The sequence below is a fragment of the Penicillium crustosum genome (genome assembly GCF_028827405.1).
Source record: "Penicillium crustosum strain IBT 35664 chromosome Unknown utg000002l_segment0_segment0, whole genome shotgun sequence".
NCBI lineage: Eukaryota > Fungi > Ascomycota > Eurotiomycetes > Eurotiales > Aspergillaceae > Penicillium > Penicillium crustosum.
In genome coordinates, this window is record NW_026623123.1 from 7,456,502 (window position 1) to 7,481,038 (window position 24,537).

The window sequence follows — 24,537 nt, forward strand, 5'->3', positions numbered from 1 at the left end:
AGTTTAAGAAGCCTCTGCATTAAATATGCAGCAACAGGAAGCAACTGAAGCACCTCCCCCTGGCGCCGGTATACCTAGAGAACTAGCTATACAGCCACGTATACGCCCCCCCCGGGCCTGTGGAATATGCAGATTGCCAGGGCATAGAAGAGAAACATGTCCAGATAGATTATGATTTTAGTGTATTTAATTTAATGGAGTTTTGGTTGACATATTTACATTTGAAATTAGTAGGCTGGGTGGGGTGCGCAGCTCGTGGGTGTGCGCAGCTCACTGGTGAAATACGTTAGTAGTTAAGTACTATTAAAAGCTTAATATTCTTTAGTAAAAGAGAAAGGGCCTTTTAATAATCCCCTTTAACTATTATTTATAAGGGATACTGTACTATCTTAGAAGTTAAGATTAGAGGTATATCTTTTAAAAGGTAAATAAATCGAATAAATTTAAATATTTCCGGCCTTTCGAGGAACTAGAAGGGGAGCTAATATATTATAATTAATTTAATTTAAATTCGTTCTTAATCCTTAATACTAAAAGTAGTCTTCTACTCTAAAAGATATTTAAACTAAGATATATTAAATTAGTATATAGTTTATTTTAAGATATAATAGTATATATTACTATAAATTATAGCGATTATTTTAATGTCTATCAAAGAGAAGAACTCCTTCTACCCTACTAATAGGTCTTATTCTTATAGTACTTTTAATATAATAATATATAATTCGCTTTAAAGTTTACTTTATATTATAAAGTATTTAGTTAGGTATATATAGTATATTACTACTATTTAATAAATTATATTTTATTTATCTTCATAGAGTATATCTAAACCTTCTTAGCTCTAGGGGTAATTCGTTCGAGGGTTATTAGAGTAGTAATAATATATAGAGTCTAAAACCCTAGAATACTAAAGATTAAAGGGGCTTTAGGATTTAGGATTTATTTGCTAATTAACTAGTTAGGAGTAAGGGGATTATATATTAAATTATATAAAAGAAAGTTATAGTCGGTAAGGTAGTCTAGATATCTAATTTATAATAAAGATATCTACGGGGAAGGTCTAGTCCTAGTATACTATCTAAAATATAATATATTAAAGGTTAAGGGTAAATAGTATATATAGGTATATACATACCTGTTATTAAGTCTTTACCCACTACCCCACTTTAATATCACCCTAACGAGGCATCATTTTTTTTTCTCTTCTACACCACCTTCCTATGCTATAATGGCGGTGGAAAATAGCTTATTTAAAAGAAAAAAAGGTGAGCTATCCCCAGCCTAGCGTACGGCGATCCTCTATACTTATAGAGATAGAGCTTCGCAAACGTAGCTAGCGCTTAATTTTAGATATACTCGGAAGACTATTTATAATACTATTAAGCGCTTCCAGAACTACTAAACCGTCGAATCTTTACCTCGAAGCGGCCGGCTAGGATTATTTAGTAATCGAACTCTATATTATCTATTTATTAAAGCCCGGCGGTACCTAGATTAGACGTTTAAACAGCTAAGTATATATCTACCCGGTTCACTATTACGATCACTAATTATTATTAAGGTTTTAAAGTAACTCGGAATTAAAAACTACTGATCGAAACGTAAGATCCTAATTAGAAGGGATCTAGCTCGCTAACGATATCGATTTATACAATATTAGTTACGAAACTAGTCTAGGAATATCGTTCAAAATTAGATCTTTTCGGATAAATACTCTATTTAACGAACCTCGAACTCCGGACCTACTTAGATCTAGCGTTTTTAGTCGGAGGGCTACTGAAGAGATCTTATAAATACGAAAGTATATGTTAAAGATATATTATAAATAGTTTAGGGTATAATCTAGCTTAGTAGTCGTTTATTACTTATTATAATAGACCGGGAGGTTGAAATAGACGCCGGGTCTTCGAAGAAAGGGTATACTACGATATTATATATTAATACGCTCGAAAAGGGTTTAAATGAGAATTACCGACCGGGTTATATCTTCTAGTAGGATAATACGAAGATTTATATCGCTAAAAATACCTAAGAGTAGTTTAAGAAGTATAGAGTATATATTGAAGATTAGCCTATATACTCACCTAACTTAAACCCGATTAAACTAGTCTGGAGATAGTTAAAAATAAAGCTATTCGAATTATATCCTTAGCTAGTATATATAGGTCGTTCGAAGAAGGATTAGACTTATTTTAAGCGCTATATTGTATGTACGTAGGAGGAAATACTATAGGCGAAAATTGATAGGCTAATTCTGAGTATAGAGCGGAGATATAAGGCTATACAAAAAGCTAAGGGTTATTATACTAAATATTAAGTGTATTTTAACCGAGGATAGTAGGGCTTGAACCCTGTCTTTGTTAAAAGTAAATTGAGTAATAGGTGGTGTTGTAGTATATAGTTGAAGGTAGATATATATATATTTGAATAGGTGGGGTGAAAATACGGGTGGGTAAAGACTTAATAATAGGTATGTAGTATAAAGTAAAGGGGAAAATAGAAGTATAAATAGCCTACCTAGATGAATTTTATAACCGATATAACTAATAATAAATAGGAAGAGTATCTATTATATTAGTATAGTAGTAGATAGATTATAAAGCCGAATATAGATCTCGATATCAATTAGCTATTTACCTCTAACTCCTATAATAGCCCTACTATATATAGTACTGTAATATAATATATTAATTATAAAGATTAAAATAAGATATAGGGTAATTTATCCGGTCGTAGTACTATACTATTTAAAAAAGGGTAAAATATAGTCTTTTACTATGGAAAAATAAAATCGAAACTAAAAGGTATAAACTGGAAGGTATATATATAGAGTAAATATATATATATCTATATATAATACTAGTATATTCTCTTCTAGATAATATTAACTACTAATTATATACTATTTTAGGCTGATTTTACTTTAATTCTATATTTAAATAGTACTTAAAGCTTTTAATATATTTCCTAAACGTAAGTTAATACGAATCTTAGTAGTAAGTAACTATAACTGCCCCCTAATACTAATATATATATAAAAAATAGTAATTTATTAAAATAAGTCAGTCTTTTATCTATCTATTTTAGGTAATACTTAGCAGAATTATACTAGCGCAGCACTAAAACTAGTGCTACGACGGTACTGTAATACTTAGTGCCGTAGTACTATATAATAGTACCCAAATTGGCTTAGTCCCGTAGTACCTCGTAATACTATATCGTAGCACTAAAATTGCCTTGGTGCTGCGGGACTTGTCAAGGGCTTATCCCTACTATACTACTTTGACCCTAAAAAATATATTAGGTTAGAAATATATATATCAAATAAAGGAATAGAAGTTCTATCTTAACTAGATAGTAAAAGATAATAATATCTAGTTACTTTCTAATTATAGAAGTTTTCTAAGGTAGAACTTAACTAAATAATCCTAGATTAAGAGCTATTCGCTATTATATACTTATTTTAATATTAAAGATATTGTCTTAATAGTAGTAAATATCTAATTAAGATTCTCTTTAACTATATAAACTTATATACTTTTATAATATAATAGAAGCTAAATAGATGATAAGTTTAATAGTATATATTTCTAGCCCCTTTTAACTTTATGTCAAGTACTATGCATTTATGCATGCTGAAATTACCAGGTCTTTACAAACCGGGAAATCAATGGACCGTCATGATAACGGTACCATACAAAAATACATACATTGCTTAATCAGCTATGTCCGCCGAGATTGGAAAAGAGCGGATCTTGTCATTTTAGTTAGTTAGAGAATTTACATATGTCAGATTTACCATACATTGTCGTATCCGTCTATTTCTGTCAGTTATGAGCCCGGTTTCGTTCCAATTAAGATCTGTCTACAACATATAGACCATCTTTTACCTAGCTGTCGCCGATTCACAGTGGTTTTGACAACGGTCAACCCCTGAATCGTCGAAGCACCCCTATCTCCTTCGAAGAAGATCAGATTCATCGACGAAAATCGACAATAATGAATATCATGTTAAGCCTCTCCGCGGCCTCCTCCCGCGTCATTTTGAAGGATACAGAATCATGGGATGCATGGCTCTCATATATTAAAGCAATTGCAGTTGCATATAAAGTATGGGATCAATGCAATCCGTCTCTTAAGGAGGAAGAACGTCCTAAATTGGAACCACCTGAAGAGATCATCTCTGTCAAAGATGCCATAAAAGAATACCCAGAACACTGGTTCAATGTGAGGCTATCCCTAAAAGCAGATTGGGATGCAGAGAACAGAGCCTATCAGTCGAAACTACAGGCATTAGATCTAGTGGCGGTGGCAATTAGGCAGTCAGTTGATACTCCCTACCAGCCCTTTATCATTGATATACCATCACCTTTGGAGCTGATGCTCAATCTCCACAAACGATTTGCACCAGAGAGCGATCCTACATACAAAACTAAGCTCCGTCAACAGTGGCGGAACCTAGATAGAGGCCTAGATCGGAACACCGATATCGAGAAATGGCTTCTAAACTGGGAATCGCTTTACCAATCGTGTAAGAAGGCAAGGATGCCAGAAGCAGAGGATGCCACGAATCAATTCCTTGAAGCAATCTCTATAATGTCGCCTGGATTCTATGAAACATGGGCTCTCAGAGTACAGGATAATCAGGACATCCCTTTCTTCGAAATCATGACTCGGTACAAAGCCCACTGGAAGATTACCCATGGCAGGCCGGCTGCGCAAAGAGGCATCTCAAAGGCTGCTTTCTCGACATGGCAAGGCAATGAAGAAGCAAAGCCTATAGAGGCAAGGAATGATGGCCTAGAAAGAAGGCCATGTCCATGTGGCAGGGTAAAATCGAGAGTTCATATGCCTTGGGCCTGCTGGGAAATCTATGAAGATAGAAGGCCTGCTAATTACCAGCCCTCACCGGCATTGAAACAGAAGTGGGAGAAGGCCATGAAGGCTAATCCTAGATGGAAGGCAATTGTCGACAAGAAGCGAGCTGCATATGCAGAAGGCCAAGGGGGACCCTTGCTAAAGAGCAAGCGAATACAACCCTCGACGATGAAGCCTTTGGCTTCTTGACAACCAACGCAGTCAAAATTGACACCGTTATGTCAACAAAAATCAAGGATTTTGAAGCCACAACTACACCTACAGAAGACAGATGGGTAGTTGATACAGGTGCTCAAATCCACGTATGCAACAATCGGAGCTTGTTTAGCACCTTTGAAAGCGTACAGAGCAACGTCAAAGTGGGAGATACAGAGACGAAGGTGGCCGGTATAGGCACTGTGGTCATCTATGGTGTAAACCCTACCACTGGAAGCGCCGTTAAGATGAACCTATTTCAAACTAGGTACTCGCCAAACTTCCATAGTAATCTGATATCTCATGGATTGATGATGAAGGGGGGCCTATTAATGAATCTCAGAGCAAACTGCATTGAGACAATTGATGGCCATCGTCAGATCTATAAGATCTACCACGATCAGAAGCTATCATGGCTCACCCAGACAAGGGGTTTTATAACCCAAAAGGCATCAGATTTGAAGCCTGAAATGACGTTTGCCACTAAGAAATCCAATCAGGAGCCAAAATCTGAGGCTTCAATTGAGCTCTGGCATCGTCGATTAGGCCACATTGGCAAGGCGCGAATTGTCAAACTGGCAGAGATGACTGAAGGAATCACTATTGCAAGCAACCCAGGCAAAGAAATGCAGGTATGTGAAGCTTGTCAATTGGCAGATGCACCTAGGCAAATCTCTCGCCGGAAGATAGGCCAGGCATATGGTATATTAGGGAGAGTACACTTCGATCTAGTACAAAACCAGCCTGCCTACAACGGTCATATATGGATGACGCACTTCTATCTCGATGGAATAAGGTGTCACTTCGTATTTACCCATATAAAGAAGAGCGAGTGTCAGATGGCAGTTCGTAAATTCTTAGCATTGATCCGAAACTGGTTGAAAATCGAGATCAGGGTATTTCATTATGATAATGAGAGAAGCGCCGGCAATGAGGTTGAATCTATGATTGAAGACGAAGGGTGTACCATTGAGCATGCACCACCTGGCTTGCCAGAGATGAATGGACCAGCAGAGAGATCTGGAGGCATGATAGTAAGGAACGGCAGAGCATTGCTCAATGGTACGAACCTACCCCACAATCTATGGCCAGAGACGATGTATGCATCTGCATATATGATGAATCGTACCCCTACAAAGATGGATGGTAAGTGGATCATACCATGGAAGGAATTGATGCGCTATGCGGCTCCAGATGGCTTAAAAGATCAAATTGTCAACCTGTCGAATATGAGGCTATATGGGTGCTTAACGTACTCAAGGCTTCTGAAGAGAGTACAATCTAACAAGATGGCTCCGAGAGCAGAGATCGGCTATCTTGTAGGCTATGTTTCAAAGAGCCTATACAAGATCTGGTTTCCATACAAAGGGCGAGCAGGCATAGGCAGAGTTGAAGTTGTAAGAGATGCTGTATTCGATGAATCGAGACAGTACTCTAAAACGAAGCCTTTACCGCAAGAAGAAGATGCAATTAGTACTATGACAAATGGACTAAGCGCTAAGAACTGGCCCCAAGTGCTCTCAATGGAAGAAGCGCAGTCAGAATTGAGCATAGAGATGCGTATGCCGATGTCAATTGCTCGCATAACTCTCAATGATGACGTCGAAAACCGAGAACAAGGTACTGCACCAGAGGCGGTAAATGAAGAAATCCAGGAATCTAGAGTTGTGGAGCAAGCTCAAACTCTAGATAGTAGGGAGGAGACACCAAGGGTCCCCCCTTTAAAGGAAACACCTGTTTTACCTTTAACACCGGCTTCAATGGCAGGCCCTGCTTCAGTGGTAGAACATATCTCAATGATAGAGGTAAGGGATCAAGAACAGATCCCTGGGAGCTTCCCTATGTCACCACAGAGAGCCTCACCACAAAGAGCACTATCGTCGATTGCTACGATTGAGAGTACGCCACATGAGAGATCTCCTACCTCGCTATCTTCGCCAGATCCGATCAATGTCATACAGTCGATCGAAGCTGAAGGGGGAGAGGGAGATCAATATGATGAAGATGAAGCAGAGATAGAGCGTCAATTGCAACAAGAGATGCAGTATACGCCTACTCCAGAGCCAGAAGATCGGCCTACTAGAGAGATCTCTGCGTCAATTGATGAATCTAACATCATCTCAGGCCCCAGAATACGGAAGCCAAAGGCAGATCCAGACTACACTGCATATCTATCGCTAGACGAGAAACAGCTAGCCGAGCCACCAAGCCTTCTATATGCCTTTACAACAGGTATTACGAAGAAGCTCAATATGCAAAACAGACTGCATAGAGATCAGATGCCTCCACCACCAGAGAACTGGAAGCAGCTAAAAATCCATCCCTTTGCCACGCAATTGAAGGCAGCTGCGGAGTTTGAAATTGAGACCTTAAAGGCTAAAGAGACCTTCTCTCAGGTTGCATTACCGAACAAAAAGAGCACCCAGATCTTGCCATTGAAGTGGGTATTTACATACAAATTTGATGCAGATGGTATGCTCGAGAAGTTCAAAGCAAGAATCTGCGTGAGAGGAGATCTACAGTGGATGTCAACTGAAGAAAAGAGAGCTGCTACACTAGCTGTCAAAACAGCGAGAGCAGTATTCGCACTAGTTGCCGCCTTTGATCTAGATATGATTCAGAGAGATGTGGTTACCGCATTCCTGAATTCAATGCTAGAAAGCGAGGTTTATACCAAGTGTCCACCAGGCTTCGAAGCACTAAATCAGTGCTGGCTCCTGCATAGAGCCCTCTACGGATTGCGCATGTCACCAAGGCTTTGGCAGCAAGAAGCTACAAAGGTGCTAGTAAAACTAGGCCTTACCCCAGTGGAAGAAGATCCATGCATCTTTACAACCAAAGGCATTATTGTCTTTTTCTACGTGGACGATATCATCATCGTCAATCACCCCAAACAGGCTAAAGAAGCCGCTTTACTAGATCAAAATCTAAAGAAGCAATGGGAGCTTCGAGAACTGGATGCAAGCTGGTTCTTGAATATACGTATTATACGTGATAGAGAGCAGAAGAAGCTCTGGTTATGCCAAGATAGCTACATCGAGAGCATGGCACACAAATACAATCTCGTCACAGAGAGAAAAATAGGGTCCCCACTGAGCATTGAGCCTCTAGTACCCTATGATGGGGTGGCATCACCGCAACAGATTCATGGTTTCCAGGCCAAGGTTGGATCTGCGCAGTATGCCACCACCATTACCCGGGTAGATGCTGCAAAAGCAACCTCCAAAGTGGCTGAATTCCTTACAAATCCAGGACCAAAGCATATAGATGCAGTCGATCGCATCATACAGTATCTCTATGAGACACGCTTTTGGGCCATTGAATACGGCATCAGAACACCAAACAAACAACCTAGAAATCGAGATACGACCCTGACGATGGCGGCGAAATCAGTTGAATTTGCAAGCGATGCGTCGTTCGGAGACCATAAAGATCGAAAGAGCTCCGAAGGGTATATCTGCAAGTTATATGGTGGCCCAATCGATTGGAAGGCCACTAAGCAGAAGACTGTCACCACATCGACTACCGAGGCCGAACTACTAGCTTTAGCAGAGGCAGGAAAAACCGTACAGTGGTGGCGACGAGTGCTTAATGCACTAGGCTTCGAACCAGATCACCCACTATCCATCATGTGTGACAACCAGCAAACTGTCGATTTATTGACGAAGGAAGGGGCCGCGATGCATACGAAGCTCCGGCATGTTGACATCAATCGATGCTGGATGAAGCAAGAAGTTAGCGCAGGTCGAGTATATGTGGACTGGGTACCAACTGCTGCGATGCCAGCAGATGGGCTCACCAAAGCTCTGACGAAGCAGAAGCAGGGACACTTCAGAGAGTTGGTTGGAATGAGGGACGTAGGTCACATGATTCGTCACATGACCTCTGAGAACAGAGGCTGTTTTGCGGAAACTGCATAAATCGACGATTTGAGCCGAGATCAGTGAGGAGACAGGTGAGGTAAGTTGGAATCACTTGCGAATCATTTGCGAAGCGGTTGCGAAGCAGCTGCGAAACAGTTGGAAGAAAGGCAGTCCTTGAGAGCTTTGAATAGCTTCAAGAACTGGGGGGTGTGTCAAGTACTATGCATTTATGCATGCTGAAATTACCAGGTCTTTACAAACCGGGAAATCAATGGACCGTCATGATAACGGTACCATACAAAAATACATACATTGCTTAATCAGCTATGTCCGCCGAGATTGGAAAAGAGCGGATCTTGTCATTTTAGTTAGTTAGAGAATTTACATATGTCAGATTTACCATACATTGTCGTATCCGTCTATTTCTGTCACTTTATTATAAAATATAGACCCAAAAAAACGAATCTTATAGATAGGCTATTAAGAATTCTAAATTCGAAGTAAGCTACTTTAGGAGTAGAACTAATAACCTAGATTTAAGACTAAATTATAGACGAAATACTCCTAACCTAAACCCAGATTAAGAATATAAAATCCTTAATATCTAAGAGATTATAGGGATAAAAGATGTAAATATAGATCTCGAGTATAATCTAAAGGGATATAACTCTGAATTCTCATTTAGACTTAGCTTATTTACTAGATAGGAAAGTCTTAGGTCCAGTATACCTATAGGTATAAATATAAGATATATTAGTACTAATAATTAGCCGGAATTAGACTGCGGCACGATCCGCAATATCTGCGGATATCCACAATCCATATCCGCAGCCTTGAGGATTTGGATATAGACCTCATATCCATTGGATATCTGCGGATATCCAATGGATATCAAACAGAGCAAACACGCTAAGACATGCCAAGAAACTTCCTATTTAGGAGGTCATATGACTAAAATCCATAGAGATATGCATAAAAATTACTAGATCTAGTAATTTTAGCGAGATTTTACTAGTGCGGATATAAGGATCGATCTGATATCCATTGGAGCGGATATGCCGCAGTCTAGCCGGAATAGAATAAACTATATAATAATTTAGAAATCCTATTTAATATCGAGGATACTACTATAGAAATCTAGTCTATTAATATAGATATTAAGGATATATTATAGAATAAGTATAAAGGCTCTAAAGAGGAAACTCTAAGATAGTCCGCTAGAAAGAGGATATTTTAATCTAAAAACCCGGAAGTAAAAGCCAGTCTATAGATAAATTAGGCCCTCTATATCACCTAAATTATATATATATATATTCCTGATCTAAAATAAGAGATATCCCTAAATAGATACCGAAATAATAAAGTATTAAGAGTAGTTCGAGGGTAATTCGTAATAAAGAAGATATATTTAGAATAATATAAAAGACCTTACCTTATATTATAAGCCTTTATGTACTATTACCTAAATAGAGCTAGTTCGGATCCTCTAGGTTTTCGAATATCCCTTAACCCTTAAATTCCTATTATACCTCCTCCCGTACGTACTAATATTATTAAGTTAAAGAACTTATAATATTTAAAGTATCTATATACTACTAGTATTAATAATTAGGATATAGGAGACACTAATAAATCCTTTTTAATCTAGTATTTTCTTAATATAACAAGTTCTAAGAAGTATTAATAATATATTACCTATTACTTATACTATAATTACCCTTCTAAAGGTATATAGAGGGACGCCTATAATTTAGTATCGATTCTTAAGTAGGCCGCTTAGGTTTATTCTATCGATAATAGGTATTATATATAGGATACTAACTATTTAGAGATAGTAAATAAGGGGGTTCTTTAGTTCTTAAAAGATTTTATAGCTATATATTAAGCTTATAATTCCTTACATAGTATTAATAGAAGCTATAAGAAGGACGAAAGTTAAGTATATAGCGAGGTATCGTTCTCTATTCGCCCTTAGTTCGTTAACCTTTAATAGCCTATCTCTATTACTTATCGATAATATCTTAATATTTGATATAATATATCCTAATCTATTAATATAATATATACGATCCCTAATTTAGTAGTGAATATACCTTCTAGGCCTAGGCCTTCTTCTAATAGGCTATAAATACTAATTTTACATAAGTTAACTTAATATATAATATATTTATATATCTTAGTTAAAGATTAGACTAAGACTATTAGGGTGCTTTTAAGCTTTTCTTAGTATAGTATTTTGTAAAGACTTATAATAGGAAAACTATTATCACTATAACTATCTATATAAGGTATATAAGGTAGGATATTCTTAATAGGATTCCAGTCTATCTTTAGAGGCGATTCGGGCTAATTTCGTTTATTTTTAGGTCTTTAAAGATATAGAAGGGAACAGATATAAGTTCCTTATCCTTTACAGTTAGATAGAGTAATTCTAGACTAATATAAATAAATAATAAATTTAGGATTAATATAGATAATAAGTCGAGCGCTTTTATACTAAGTTATAACCTTATTATAGCCGTTATAACGGTATTCCGCTATCTTATCGCGAGTTTTAATAATTTCGTTAAGTCTTATCGGTATACCTACTCTCTTACTAAGATATATCTTCCTTAGATTAGTTTCCTTCTTAACTTAAGCCCTAATTAGTAATATTCCGTTACTAACCTTTCTTAATTTTTAGGCAACCTATAATACCTATACTTAATAAGTTTCTACTTATACTTTATTAGTAGTAGTACCTACTATATTAGATATATAAATATAGGTAAGCTAGTTAATAAGACTAAGTCTTGCCTATACTTATATCCCTAAAGAGAGCGCTTATAGCTAATATACTAGTATAGTAGACTTTCGCTAAAATATAGAGGTAGCGATCTCTTATACTATAGCTAATAGCGAAGTTATCCCTATTATAGATATCTCTCTAGCTATCTATATAAGTTAGTTCTCTCTTTCTCTCTAGCTATAATATTTAGGCTTCTATACTATTTTGTAGGCCTTTTAGAGCCTTTAGGTTTTTTAAGTTTGAATTAGTATTTTTAAGATAGTCTAGCTAGGTCTTAGTATTATTCCGGTATACTTTCTTTTATAGTTCGCTACTCTTTTTAGGATCTTTATAAATTAAATTTATTTTATATATTACTTTTACTCTTAATTTTCTTTGGGATAGTAATAAGATAATATAGTCTTTAGAATATAGTTCCGTTTATTCTTTACTGATTTATTAAGGATTCGATATTTCTTTAATTAACTTTATCTCTTTTAGACCTTCTTATATTTAGCTATAATCTTTTTAGTAGTTTTTCGCTACGATCTCTATCAGACTTCGGCATAACCCACTCTAACCCGGACCCAACCTAAAATGGGTTTTAGGTCCATTCCTTCGACCTAACGATAGGTTTTGGATTATAGCTTATAACCTATTGGGGCCCTAATATAGTATAAACTAGATAAATAGACTTCTAGCATACAACTACATAATTAATATATTTTTTACTTATAATATTGAGTATTTTACTTATAGCGCTCTTCTAGAAAAAAATTAAGAATAAATCAAAGAATTAAATTAGGATATATTTCTTACTCGTTCTTCCTCTTTATTATTACTAATTAGGTTAAGCTTAGTATCTTCTATATATTTATCGTTCTACTCCTTCGCTATCTTAATCTCAGCTAGTATAAAGAACTACTAAAGCTACTTTACCTTAGTATCCTTAATATTAAATCTTATTATATATAGAAATAATATAAACTCCTCGATTATTTTAGACTTTAGATAACTATAGCGGTAGTAATAAATATCCTAAGTAGTATTAAAGAGCTGTTCGATACTAGTACTAGTTACTAAAATAGAGAGAATATCGCGAGTAAATAACGCGAGTAAATAACGCGATTATAAAGAAACGAGATTAATTCTCCCGCTGGAATTAAAGAGGTTTAATATTTATTAATTAGATCTATTATTATAAATATATCAGTATTATTTTATATAGGGAAGAAATAGATTATAAATATACTACTATCAAGATATTAAGTTATCTTATTATGAACTAGCTTTATAGATATCTTACTACTCTTTAGTATCTTATTTAGCTTACTTAGAATTAGATAATATTATTATTAGGGTATCAGTTAATATTACCTTAATTTATAATAAAACGTTCTTAATACGAATTATTTAGAATCTTAAAATATATAGGTAAGTAGGCGTATTACCTCCGACTCCCTAACTAATATATAGCGATTTATAATATATTCCCTATATCCTTACTCTAACTATAGTATTAAACGAAAGAGAATCTAAAATAACTACCTTTACTAAAGCTTATAAATAATAATAAGTAAGAAGTTAAAGAGATTAAAAATAACTACTAAAAACGATTTCCGGTAGATATTACGCTAGTAAGGCTCCTAATTATTAGATAGAAAGAACCAAAATCTACTATTAGGTACCAGTATTATCTTAACTATATAGATATATCCTTTACGATTATCGGTTTAAGAGTAGTACTTATTAAGTTTTAAGCGACTAGCTATGAGTACTTTAAGTATATCTAATTTCTATAGAATATACATATATTTAAATAGCGTCTCTACTTTAAAAAAGTAATTAAAGAGGGTATTATATTATAAATCTTAAAGATAAGATATATAGTAACCTCCTTTATCTTTAAGAGCTCTATTATATAGTTAAAGAATAGCTAAGTAATTTATAGAAGATAGCTAATTTAACGCTATTCTTAATTATTAAGTAATATCTCCTTATAGTTATAGTCCTTATAGAAGGGCTAGAAGAAACTATATGGTCTTTTGATATAACGAAGTATTAAGAACGTAGAATTCTACCGAGTCTTTATATCCTAGATTAGAATATACTAGGGTCCCTTTTCTTAAAGTCGGAGAAAGACCGCCTTATATTATAGACTTATATAGATATATATAGTAAGATAACGGACTTTATTTAAGGTATATAAAATCCTCTATACCTAGTATTAAATATTTGCCTTTATTATAGATAACTTCTAGTTAATCTACTTTATTTCTATATTCTTATTTAGAGGGATAGATAGCCTTTAAACGATTAAGAAGCTAATTTAAATAAAGCTAGATAATATAGGTAAGATAGGGTATTCGGATTACTATTATATCGCTAGAGAGCGCCTACTAAATAGCTTTAACTATTATCTTATTATTAGATATATTATTAGATATAACTCTAAATACCCGATCCTAGATCTTATATATAATTAGAGTTTTAAGGAGTATACTACTTAGATTTAAACCGGTATAGGAGCTATAAAGTAGTTTAAATCTAAGTAGAACTTTTTAGTATACCTAGTTACTATTAATAAAATAGCTAATAATAGCTATAAACGCTTAGTTATATAGAGAAGTCTAATAATCTAATATAATCGAGATTTTTACGTTATTAGATAGTATTTAGAGGATAGATTTTATAATAATATTATATAAACGATAATATATTATAGTAGTAGAGGGTATCGGAGGGAGAGATAGTATAGAGCGGGCTAATCGGAATAGCTTATAAAATATTAGATATTTAATAAGGTAGAATAGAAGTTAATTAAGGGTAAGAAATTAAAGAAGATACTCTTCCTATACCGATTATTAAAAAAAGAGCCTTTACTAAGCTATTATCCTATATCTAAGAGTATTAGGGAAATCGGATAGTTAAATAAAGAGGTAAGAAGATACTACTTTTTAAAGGAACTAGGTAATTTCTCCTTTCCCTCTCTCTATTAAGCTTTATAATAGCCTACTATCTTTAAATACTTAATATTATTAATATACTATAATAGCCCTTTCTATTAGGTAATAGAGAATAAGGATACTCTAGGATCTTTAAGTAGCGCTTATATATTATCTTTAGTATACTATTTTTAGTATAGGCAACTTAGTTAAAGTTACTCTATATATTTAAATTGCGATTTAAATCTTAGGAAATCTTACTTTTCTACCTATAGTCGGTTTATAGCTATTACTTAACTTATTCTTTATTTACTATATTATTATAAAGTATATATACCTTTTTCCGATCGGGGCTAATATAAGTAAGAGAGTATAGAATTAGTAGAAGGTTAGAGGGCCGAAGGAAGTTAGTATTAATAGTATTAAAAGGCTCAATTGTAAGCTAGCTATTAGATAGGGTTAGAACTCGAGAAGAGGGTATAAGATAGCTAAGGTTATCTGTATCTGTATTATAAAGAGTAGGTAAAAAGTTAGAATACTAGCTTTAGGATATTACGACCGAAAAGGGGAATACTATAGAGGTAAGGGGGAGAGGCAGAGAGAGTATATACTTATAAGAGAAGGGTATATAAATAGTAAATACCTTAATCATATAGTAAAGTAGATAGATTAAAAGGTATAAGTTATAATATTATATAATTAACTATATAAGCTCTATTTAAATAGGTCTAACCTAAGAGGACCTAATAGGACTTATCGAAACCTAAGAGAACCTATTTATAACCTACTCCTCTAGAAGATCCCTTAAAAATTACCCCTCTAGAAGGGTTTTTCTAACTATAGTTAGAGATAATGATATATATATCTACCCCTCTAGAAGGGCTTTCCTAAGCGCGGTTAGAAATAATAATATATATACTCCCCTCTATAATAAATATATATTTTTAATAGTCTATAGTTAATAAATACTTAGATTAATAGAATACTACTATAGTATAATTAATATAAATTTTTATCGGTAATCAATATAATATAAAGCCTATTAGCTTCAAATTTAGGGTAATTATATAAATTTTCTAACTTAATATTGTGATAATATAGTAATATTCGATAAATAAACTAGAACAGCTATAAAAAAAACAGTAATTTATTTAAATAACTTAGCATTATTATAAACGCCAAGACCTATATTTTATATAAAGATAGGTTTAAGTGGGTTATTATTAGGTTATTAGGTTTAATCTATTAGGTTTTAGGTCGGGTTAGGTTATAGAGGGCGGAACCCAAAACCTAATAGGTTGGGTTTTAGGTCGGAGACTCCGACCCAAAATAGGTTCTACCGAAGTCTAATCTCTATAGCTTCTCGCGTAGCTCTATTACCTTTTTTAATCTATATTATACTACTAGTACCTCCTTCTTTATACTACTATCTCTAACGCGTATTTAAAAATTTAGGTTAAACCCTAAAAGGGTATAAAATAAAGATATTCTAGTTATTATATTTAATATATTATTATAGGCGTACTTAGTTAGCTAAATAGAATAGTATAGGCTATATCCTTCATTATCTATTAATAAATATCCTAGGTAGTATTTAAGCGTTTAGTTTATTCTCTCTGTTTAACTATTAGTTTAGAGGTAAAACGCTATCGAATAGTATAACTTAACTTTAGATAAGTAATATATTTTTAACTAAAACCTACCTATAAATATAGATCTCTAATTAGATATAATACTATTTAGGGGTTTAAATCTTAGCTCGACTTCGTTATAGAATAGCTCGGCTAATTCTATAGTGTCTATTATAGTTAAGACTAGAAAGAAAAGGTACTATTTCGAAAAATAGTCTATAATTATTAATATAATATCTACTATCTTTCCTCTCTAGATCGATTAAGGTTATTCTATAATAAAATCTATTGATAGCTTAGTAAAGAGTTAGGGTAGTATCGGTAGCGATTCGAGCTTTCTAAATAGCCGATTCTTTAAGATCTATATAATTTAGTAGATTATATATAATTATATATCTTTTTATAAATAGATCTAATAGTAGTTATATTTTAGTAGCTTATCTATCTCTATCTAACCGAAATGTCTTATAGTAGGATTATTATAATATATTTATTTATAGTAATTTTATATAAAGGCCCTTTTTTAGGTATATATATATCCTTTTAGGAGAGAGGTAGACTCGACCAACCCGTAACCCGCCCCGCAACCCGCGCGGGTTCCCGCAAAAAACCCGCGGCTGCATAATTTTCCCAATTAAGCTATGGCGAAGTGTATAAAAATGCTGATTTATGCTAATAAAATATAGTAATCTACAGCGGTTTTATTTATACGTCTAAGGCACCCTTCGACTACTGCTATTTCTAACCGCGGTCAGAAATTATCTATATACTGAAAACTCCCTTTAGACTACTGCTATCTCTAACTATAGTTAGAAATTATCTATACATTAAAAACTCCCTTTAGACTACTACTATCTCTAACCGCGGTTAGAAACTATCTATATATTGAAAGATCCCTTAAAAATACTACTATTCTTAACCGCGGTTAGAAATTACGTCTTTATTAGGGTTATTATACTATAAGCTAGAAACTATAGGTAGAGTTAGAGATATATATTTTATAGATATATATTTTAATAGGGTATTATAGTTTTTATAATTTTCTTAGTTCTTATAGGTTTTTATATAGGTTTCTACGGGTTATTTCGCGGGTTATATAGGTTTCTATAGGTTTCTATAGGTTTCTATAGGTTATTTCGCGGGTTATTCGGGTTATACTACGGGGTTTACGGGTTATTATAGGTATTAATACGGGTTTCTACGGTTTTATATAGGTTTCTATAGGCTCTACTTACTAAAGCTAAATTAGATAAGCTAATTATTATTATATAGAGGTTTAGTACTATAATATATTAACCTATATTTAAATACGATATAGTACCCTAGGATAGATTACTAAGGTCTTTAAGATTCTTTATATATATAAGGCCCTTCTACTAAAATCTTTAACTCTACCTTTCCCGATACTATATCTTAAAGCTAATATTCCAATACATTTTTATTATCTCTATATAATAGTAATATTAACCTTACCTACCTTACGCCTAAGAATAAGTAGCTCGCTACTATTTCTAAACCCTCTACTAGCTAGCTTACAATCGATTTATTTAACCCTAAGTTTCTACGCCTACTAATTCTACTCCTAGTCCCTAAAGGTCTTATATATATAGAACCGGACTGTAGAAAGGTATTTATTCTTTATAACGAAATAGTTAATAAAGAATTTATAGATTAGTAGATTAGAATATAATATAGGGGTCCTAGTAATACTAAGATTAAATAGGACTCGAAGTATTAGTTAAAATCCTAGAATAAATTCGATTAGGTTATATATAGCTCCGATGGCGTACCTAAAGTAATATATAAGCGATATAGAGTAATCTTAGAGTATCCTTAATCCCTATTATTAGGGATAATAGTACGCTAAGATACCTTTATAATAAGAAAGTACCTTAAAAGGTATTAGCTATATTAAAGTAGCTTAATACTATACTTAAAAGTCGGGGATTACTTAGTTTATAAAGGCTATAGTATACTTATATCTTTCTTATTTAGTACTTTATTATTACTAATATATCTAACTTCTAGAACTAGGATTTCTTAGTACAGATAACGTTTAACTAGATAGTTTAGAAGGACTAGCTACTATATTAAGAGGTATAATATTAAATATAAGGTACTTACGATTATAACCGATAATACTTCGAATAATAAAATATTAGTCGAAAGTCTCTAATAAGTAATACTAGAAGATACTATTATTATTAGAGTTCTATATATTACCTATATCCTCTAGCTATATCTTAATAAGTTACTTAGATATATAAAAGTAAGCGTAGTAAATAAGTTAATAGAGACTCGGTAGATAGAATAGCGGTCTTAATCCGCCTAAACGAACGCGAGGTAGTATAAGCGAGAGATTATTAATACTTTAAGTAAGATTAGTTATATCTAATTTTATAATATTAATATTATTTCTTATACCTTACTAACTATTTTACTAGATTCGAAACCTCGCTATATACGTAAATATAAGCCCTTAGCGATAGGATATATTTTATATCTTTTAGACTAAATTAGCTAAACTCGTATTAATATAAGATATTAAAACGCGATAGAACTCTACTTTTCTTATACTCCGACGTATAAAGCGGCTTCGCCCTTATTTTACGCTATTTTATAATAAGTATAAGCGATCGGACCTTATATTAGATAATAATAAATAGCGATAGATCGAGTACCTTCTTTAGATTACTTAGCCTTTCTTTAAATTTACCCTTAAATTATACCGAAATAGATAATATCCGAGGTAATCTTTATATAATTAGAACTATACTTACTCCTACTAATAAGCTTCGGTTCTTTTAAACCGATAAAATAAAAAGAGTAATAGGCTTAGAGGTATCGACGTAGCTTTTAAGACTACCTTATACTATATAAGATATATCTTAGAAGTATATAGACGTCTCTACCGTCTTAGTCTTTAAAAAGGTTAGAGTCTCGCCTCGATATAATACTCGGAAGTCAGCAACCTAATAACTTATTATATAATAAGCTCTTATAATATCTTAAAAGTAGTATATATAAAGTATAACTATCAGAATTATAAATATAGTACTAATATATAATAGATACTATTAATATATCCCCCCTTCTATTCTAGAAAGATAACTAATATCGATTCCTAGCTCTTATAAGCCTAGCCCGAGATATACTTTCGATTCTAGTAACTAAGGCGGGCGTCGAAAGGCTATTTAACTCTACTCGGGATATCTATTACTACCGCTAAGGTAGACTTAATACCGATACTATTTAGGATCTTATAATATACCTTTATATATTAAGATTTAACTTCGAAAAAGCCGAGTATACGTATCTAAAGGAATTCTTCTCTTACGATAAGGTCGAGATAGCTAACGAAGAGTAGAATAATAATCTTTATATATATAAGTTTGATCCGATTAGCGATAATAAGGAAGATAGGATAATAGTAGAGATTAGTAATAGAAGGGAAGACGAGCAGCCTACTCTATTAACTAGTAATAAGGATTAAGTTCTAGAGTATAATATCCTACTACCTATATCTAAGGAAGGGAATACTTAGGTACGTAGATTTGTTAGATCCCGGAAATATATAAGGTAGGATAACATAACGGATAAAGGATCCTTACAACATAAAAACAGAATTGTCACCTAACCTTATCGGCTGGGCCACGAGAGTGGAGCACCACTGATTCGTTGCTGACCCCATATGATCAAAGCGGGGTATAGTGATAGATAACATAGGACTCCCCTGGATCCTGTTCCTCTTAGACAAGAGGTAGCCTTGCCACGTTGAAGACAATACAATCTGTTCCTCTCTCCTACCATCGTATCTTACCCGGTTGACAGGCCGTACACCTGAAAACAGTATACCTTTACACATTTTTTATGCAAATAAGGGCGGATGAGGGCGGCCCTCGAGGGCCGGGCGGAGGGCCGGCATCTCCGGCCCTCTAAATGTTTTTAACGAGGTCTAATATCTTCGACACTAAGTAAGACCCCGATACCCGTAAGACTAATTAGCCTAATATCCTTGAGATTAATAAGCCTTTGTTGGCATAATAGTAGTATATATAAGACATATATTATGATGTGAAGAAGAGCTATATATATTTTACTGGTACTATCTAAGGAATCCTCAGATATATCTCTATGGTAAACTATATTGTGACTTACTTACAATCGCCATAAGTATTGAAGTCATTCTATATTATCGTGAGACAATATAGCATTATTAGGAGGCAAAGCTCACTTTATAATTGCCACCTAACTAGGAATGAATAATTCCTTACTAGCTAGTCTGCTAATTAAGAACAACAATCAATCTATCTGCTACCTGTCTACTATTGCCTATTTAGCTAAGTATAACCCCTCTCATGCCTCATATAGTATTATATTATATAAGATATAAGGCTTACCTAATAACTTCCCTACTATATATTATAACCTACTATTAGGCTATAATATATTATCTGCTAAAGTGCTAACAGCCTTCTACCTCTAAAGCCCCTTCTAAAGCTATTAACTATTTTAATCTTAATACTATTATTATAGATAAAAAGGAATATGCTCTACAGGACCATTAAAAGGGTATAAACCCCCCCCCCTTTTTTTTTGTTTACTAGTATAATACTAATTATATAAGGATATTTTTAGCCAATAAAGCCTTACTCTATATCTAGTATATTACCTATAATATTAAGTATTATATAAGTCTAATCTTATCCTTCGAAACCTTATTTATTAATTAAGATACATCCGTTACCTAGTCGATATTAGGTAGATTTTATACCTAATACTTTGATTTTTATCCCTAGGCCGTAATCTATTATTAATTCTCTTTGTTAATACAAAAAGTAACCTATTAGTAGATTAATAAGTTTTAGGCTATAACAATGGATTAGTATAATATTATTTATACCTAGGATACTACTATAAAAGATATAAATCAGGTAGCCTTTAAAAATAAATATAAGAATTATCCTATGCCTTCTATGATATTATACTAAAGCTTCTTATTATATAAGACCTTAATATCTTATATAAAGACTACTTACTTTAGTTTTAAGTGGGATTTAAATAACTTAAGTATTTAGGAATTTATAGGCTATCGTCGCTAATATTCTATCTATAATTAAATAGTGGATAGATATCGCAAACTATAAAGAGAAAACTAGATATTTAGACTTAAATATACATACCTATTATTAAGTCTTTACCCACCCGCATTTTCACCCCACCTATTCAAATGTATATATCTACATTCAACTATATACTACAACACTACCTATTGCTCAATTTACTTTTAATAAAGGTAGGGTTCAAGCCCTACTATCCTCGGTTAAAATACATTTAATATTTAGTATAATAACCCTTAGCTTTTTGTATAGCCTTACACCTCCGCTCTATACTTATAATCAGCCTATCAATTTTAGCCTGTGGTATTTCCTACTACCTATATATAAAGATCGCCTATTTTATTAGGGTATACTTAGTCCTAGTCTTATATATATATATAAAACAGAGATCCTTCCTTTAATCCTCCTCTTAATCCTCCTTTTACTTATTTTAACCTTATAAACTTATATCGCCTGGATTACTGTATTATATTAGTTATAGGTCGATTTTTAGTGCTATAATATTAAAATATTTAGATTCTCTAAATTACATAGGCGCTTAGGTACTATCTATAGATTATATAAAAGTATAGGGAGGGCGTAATCTTATGTACCTACTAAAAGGAACTTATAATTATAATAAAAGGTATAGACTTACTATAATACTATACCATATAGTTAAAATAAAATAGTATTAATATAATAAAATATTATCTAAGTATAGTTAATTATTAGGGAGCTAGCCGAAATCTAATAATATAATAATTAATTATATAGGCTATAGCCGTGCTAAGCGCCTAACACCACCTATCGGGTGTTGGTGCGCCCCACAGGATACAATTTTTTCATAGGATGTAAGATTTTCTTAATTGAATTAACTTCTTACCCATTTTACTACTACTCTATGATGTCAAATTAAGCCGAAAAAATCGAGGCTAGGATCTAAGATGCAGTAAAAGCATACTATGAAGCTATTAAGTCTAATATAGCTAAATTGGCGCGGCTTTTTGACGTACTACCCTACCAGCTTCGGTATAGGATTTATAGCTACTAGTCTAATTCCGACCGCGCTAAAGGAGCTAGAGTCTTAAATTTAATTCAAGAAAAGGTACTTACTATATAGATTTAAACCCTAGATAGTACCTATATTTTACCTACCTTAGAGATAGTAGAAGATACTATAAATACTATTATAAAATAGGCTAGTAAAGATCGGCGTATCGGCTATAACTAGGTATACTGCTTTATTATAAGACTACCCTCTAGGGTTAACTATATTACCTAAATACTAAAGGAAAAATCGAGGGTAGAGAGTAAGAATTACGGTACTTTATTCCTTTAGTTTAAGCGCCTCTCCGATCTATTTAAATAATATAAATACCTACTATATAAGATCTTTAATTAGGATAAAATCGGCTACTAAATCGGCTAGAGAAAGCTACGAAAGGTTATTTCCTCTCGTCTAACTAGTAATATTACTAGACTGCGCCAAAACCCGAGAATGGGTAAGAGAAGTCGACCCGCAACCCGAACCCGCAAACCCGATGGGTAGACTCGACCAACCCGCAACCCGCCCCGCAACCCGCGCGGGTAACCCGCGCGGGTTCCCGCAAAAACCCGCGGCTGCATAATTTTCCCAATTAAGCCATGGCGAAGTGTATAAAAATGCTGATTTATACTAATAAAATACAGTAATCTACGGCGGTTTTGTTTATACGTCTAAGGCACCCTTCGACTACTGCTATTTCTGACCGCGGTCAGAAATTATCTATGCATTGAAAACTCCCTTCAGACTACTGCTATCTCTAACCGCGGTCAGAAATTATCTATACATTGAAAACTCCCTTCAGACTACTACTATCTCTGACCGCGGTCAGAAATAGTATAGGCAAAGTGGCTTTTCACGCATAAGTAATTTCTGACAGCCGTTAGAAATAGTAGTGGTATATTGGAATTAGAGCGGGCTGTAGGAGCTTTTACCCCCTTGAGGTGAAAAGGAAATACAACAAGATACAGGTAAGAAATGCATAATTTATGTAGATACGACTCTTCCTATGTTTGCACTGTTTAGTAACCCGCATGGGTAACCCGCAAACCCGCGCGGGTTACCCAAACAAACCCGAAACCCATTGCGGGTTATGAAAGTCGACCCGAAACCCGACCCATTTGCGGGTTGGGTTTTTTCGGGTTTGCGGGTTTGCGGGTTTTGGCGCAGTCTAAATATTACTACCGGTAGTTAATCAGAATCAATTACTAGTATTAAATATATCTTAGCTGATAGTTAGTTGATACTACTATAGTTTCTACCTAAGGGTAGTATCTATATAGCGGAGTAGTATAAGAATATTATTACTCCTAATGTTCGAATTAAGCCTACCCCTAATAGCTAGACAGATAATAAAACTAGCTTTAAATAGCTTTATCCTTCTACTAAGCTACTATTAATTTAGTAAAAAGGGGTAGGCTAAGGCTTCTTTTAATAGATAATTATAAGTCCTAGTTAACCTTTAAATTTATCGATTTTTATAACTAAAAAAATATTATCCTATTCTGCTTTTTACTATATATAATAATACATCTCTACTAACCGCTCGATAGTATAGTATTTCAAAACTTAAGGTGTTATTTTTGTATAATAAATAATAATATTGTTATATAGGGTAGAAATATAAGCTAAAAACGAGATTCTTTTCCGAATAATTTAAGCGATTCGAGAGTAAGCTCTTATCTAAAGAACAATTAGATTATCCTTTAGATCTAGAGATTATTCTTAAACCTTTCTTAAACCTTTACGCTAAAGAGATCTCGCCGCCGAAGGGTCCCCCCTTAGGATTTTTATACTATTACCCCCCGGCGGATTTTATAAGCTTAGTCACCAATTCGCCGCTAGATACATTTGAGCGGGTAAATAAGCTTAATACTAAGCTTATCTACGATATAGAGTAGATTAGCAGTCTCTCTAAGAGTATATAAAAGTATATATAGGACTCGGTACTTACTTAGTAGTATAGGTAGAGGCTTAGGGACGATCTCTAGCTCGGAATATAGAACTGACTCTAGATATATAAGGCCTAGGGAGGCTATTTTAATAAATTTAATAGTTAAATTCTTCAAATTCAATAAAGAATTCAATAAAGAAGGTAGGTTAATATATAT

At 33.6% G+C, this 24,537-nt stretch overlaps 1 protein-coding gene across 1 annotated transcript; it reads left to right on the forward strand.

Moving 5' to 3' along the window:
- Nucleotides 1-22,370: 22,370 nt before the first annotated feature.
- Nucleotides 22,371-23,709, forward strand: N7487_006318 (uncharacterized protein; the record flags this gene model as incomplete). The annotated part of the gene is made up of 4 exons (XM_056874065.1): nucleotides 22,371-22,465; nucleotides 22,583-22,615; nucleotides 22,724-22,828; nucleotides 23,682-23,709. Coding segments are annotated over 4 exons (261 nt in total), but the record flags the coding sequence as incomplete, so codon positions are not given.
- Between the last annotated feature and the right edge of the window lie 828 nt (nucleotides 23,710-24,537).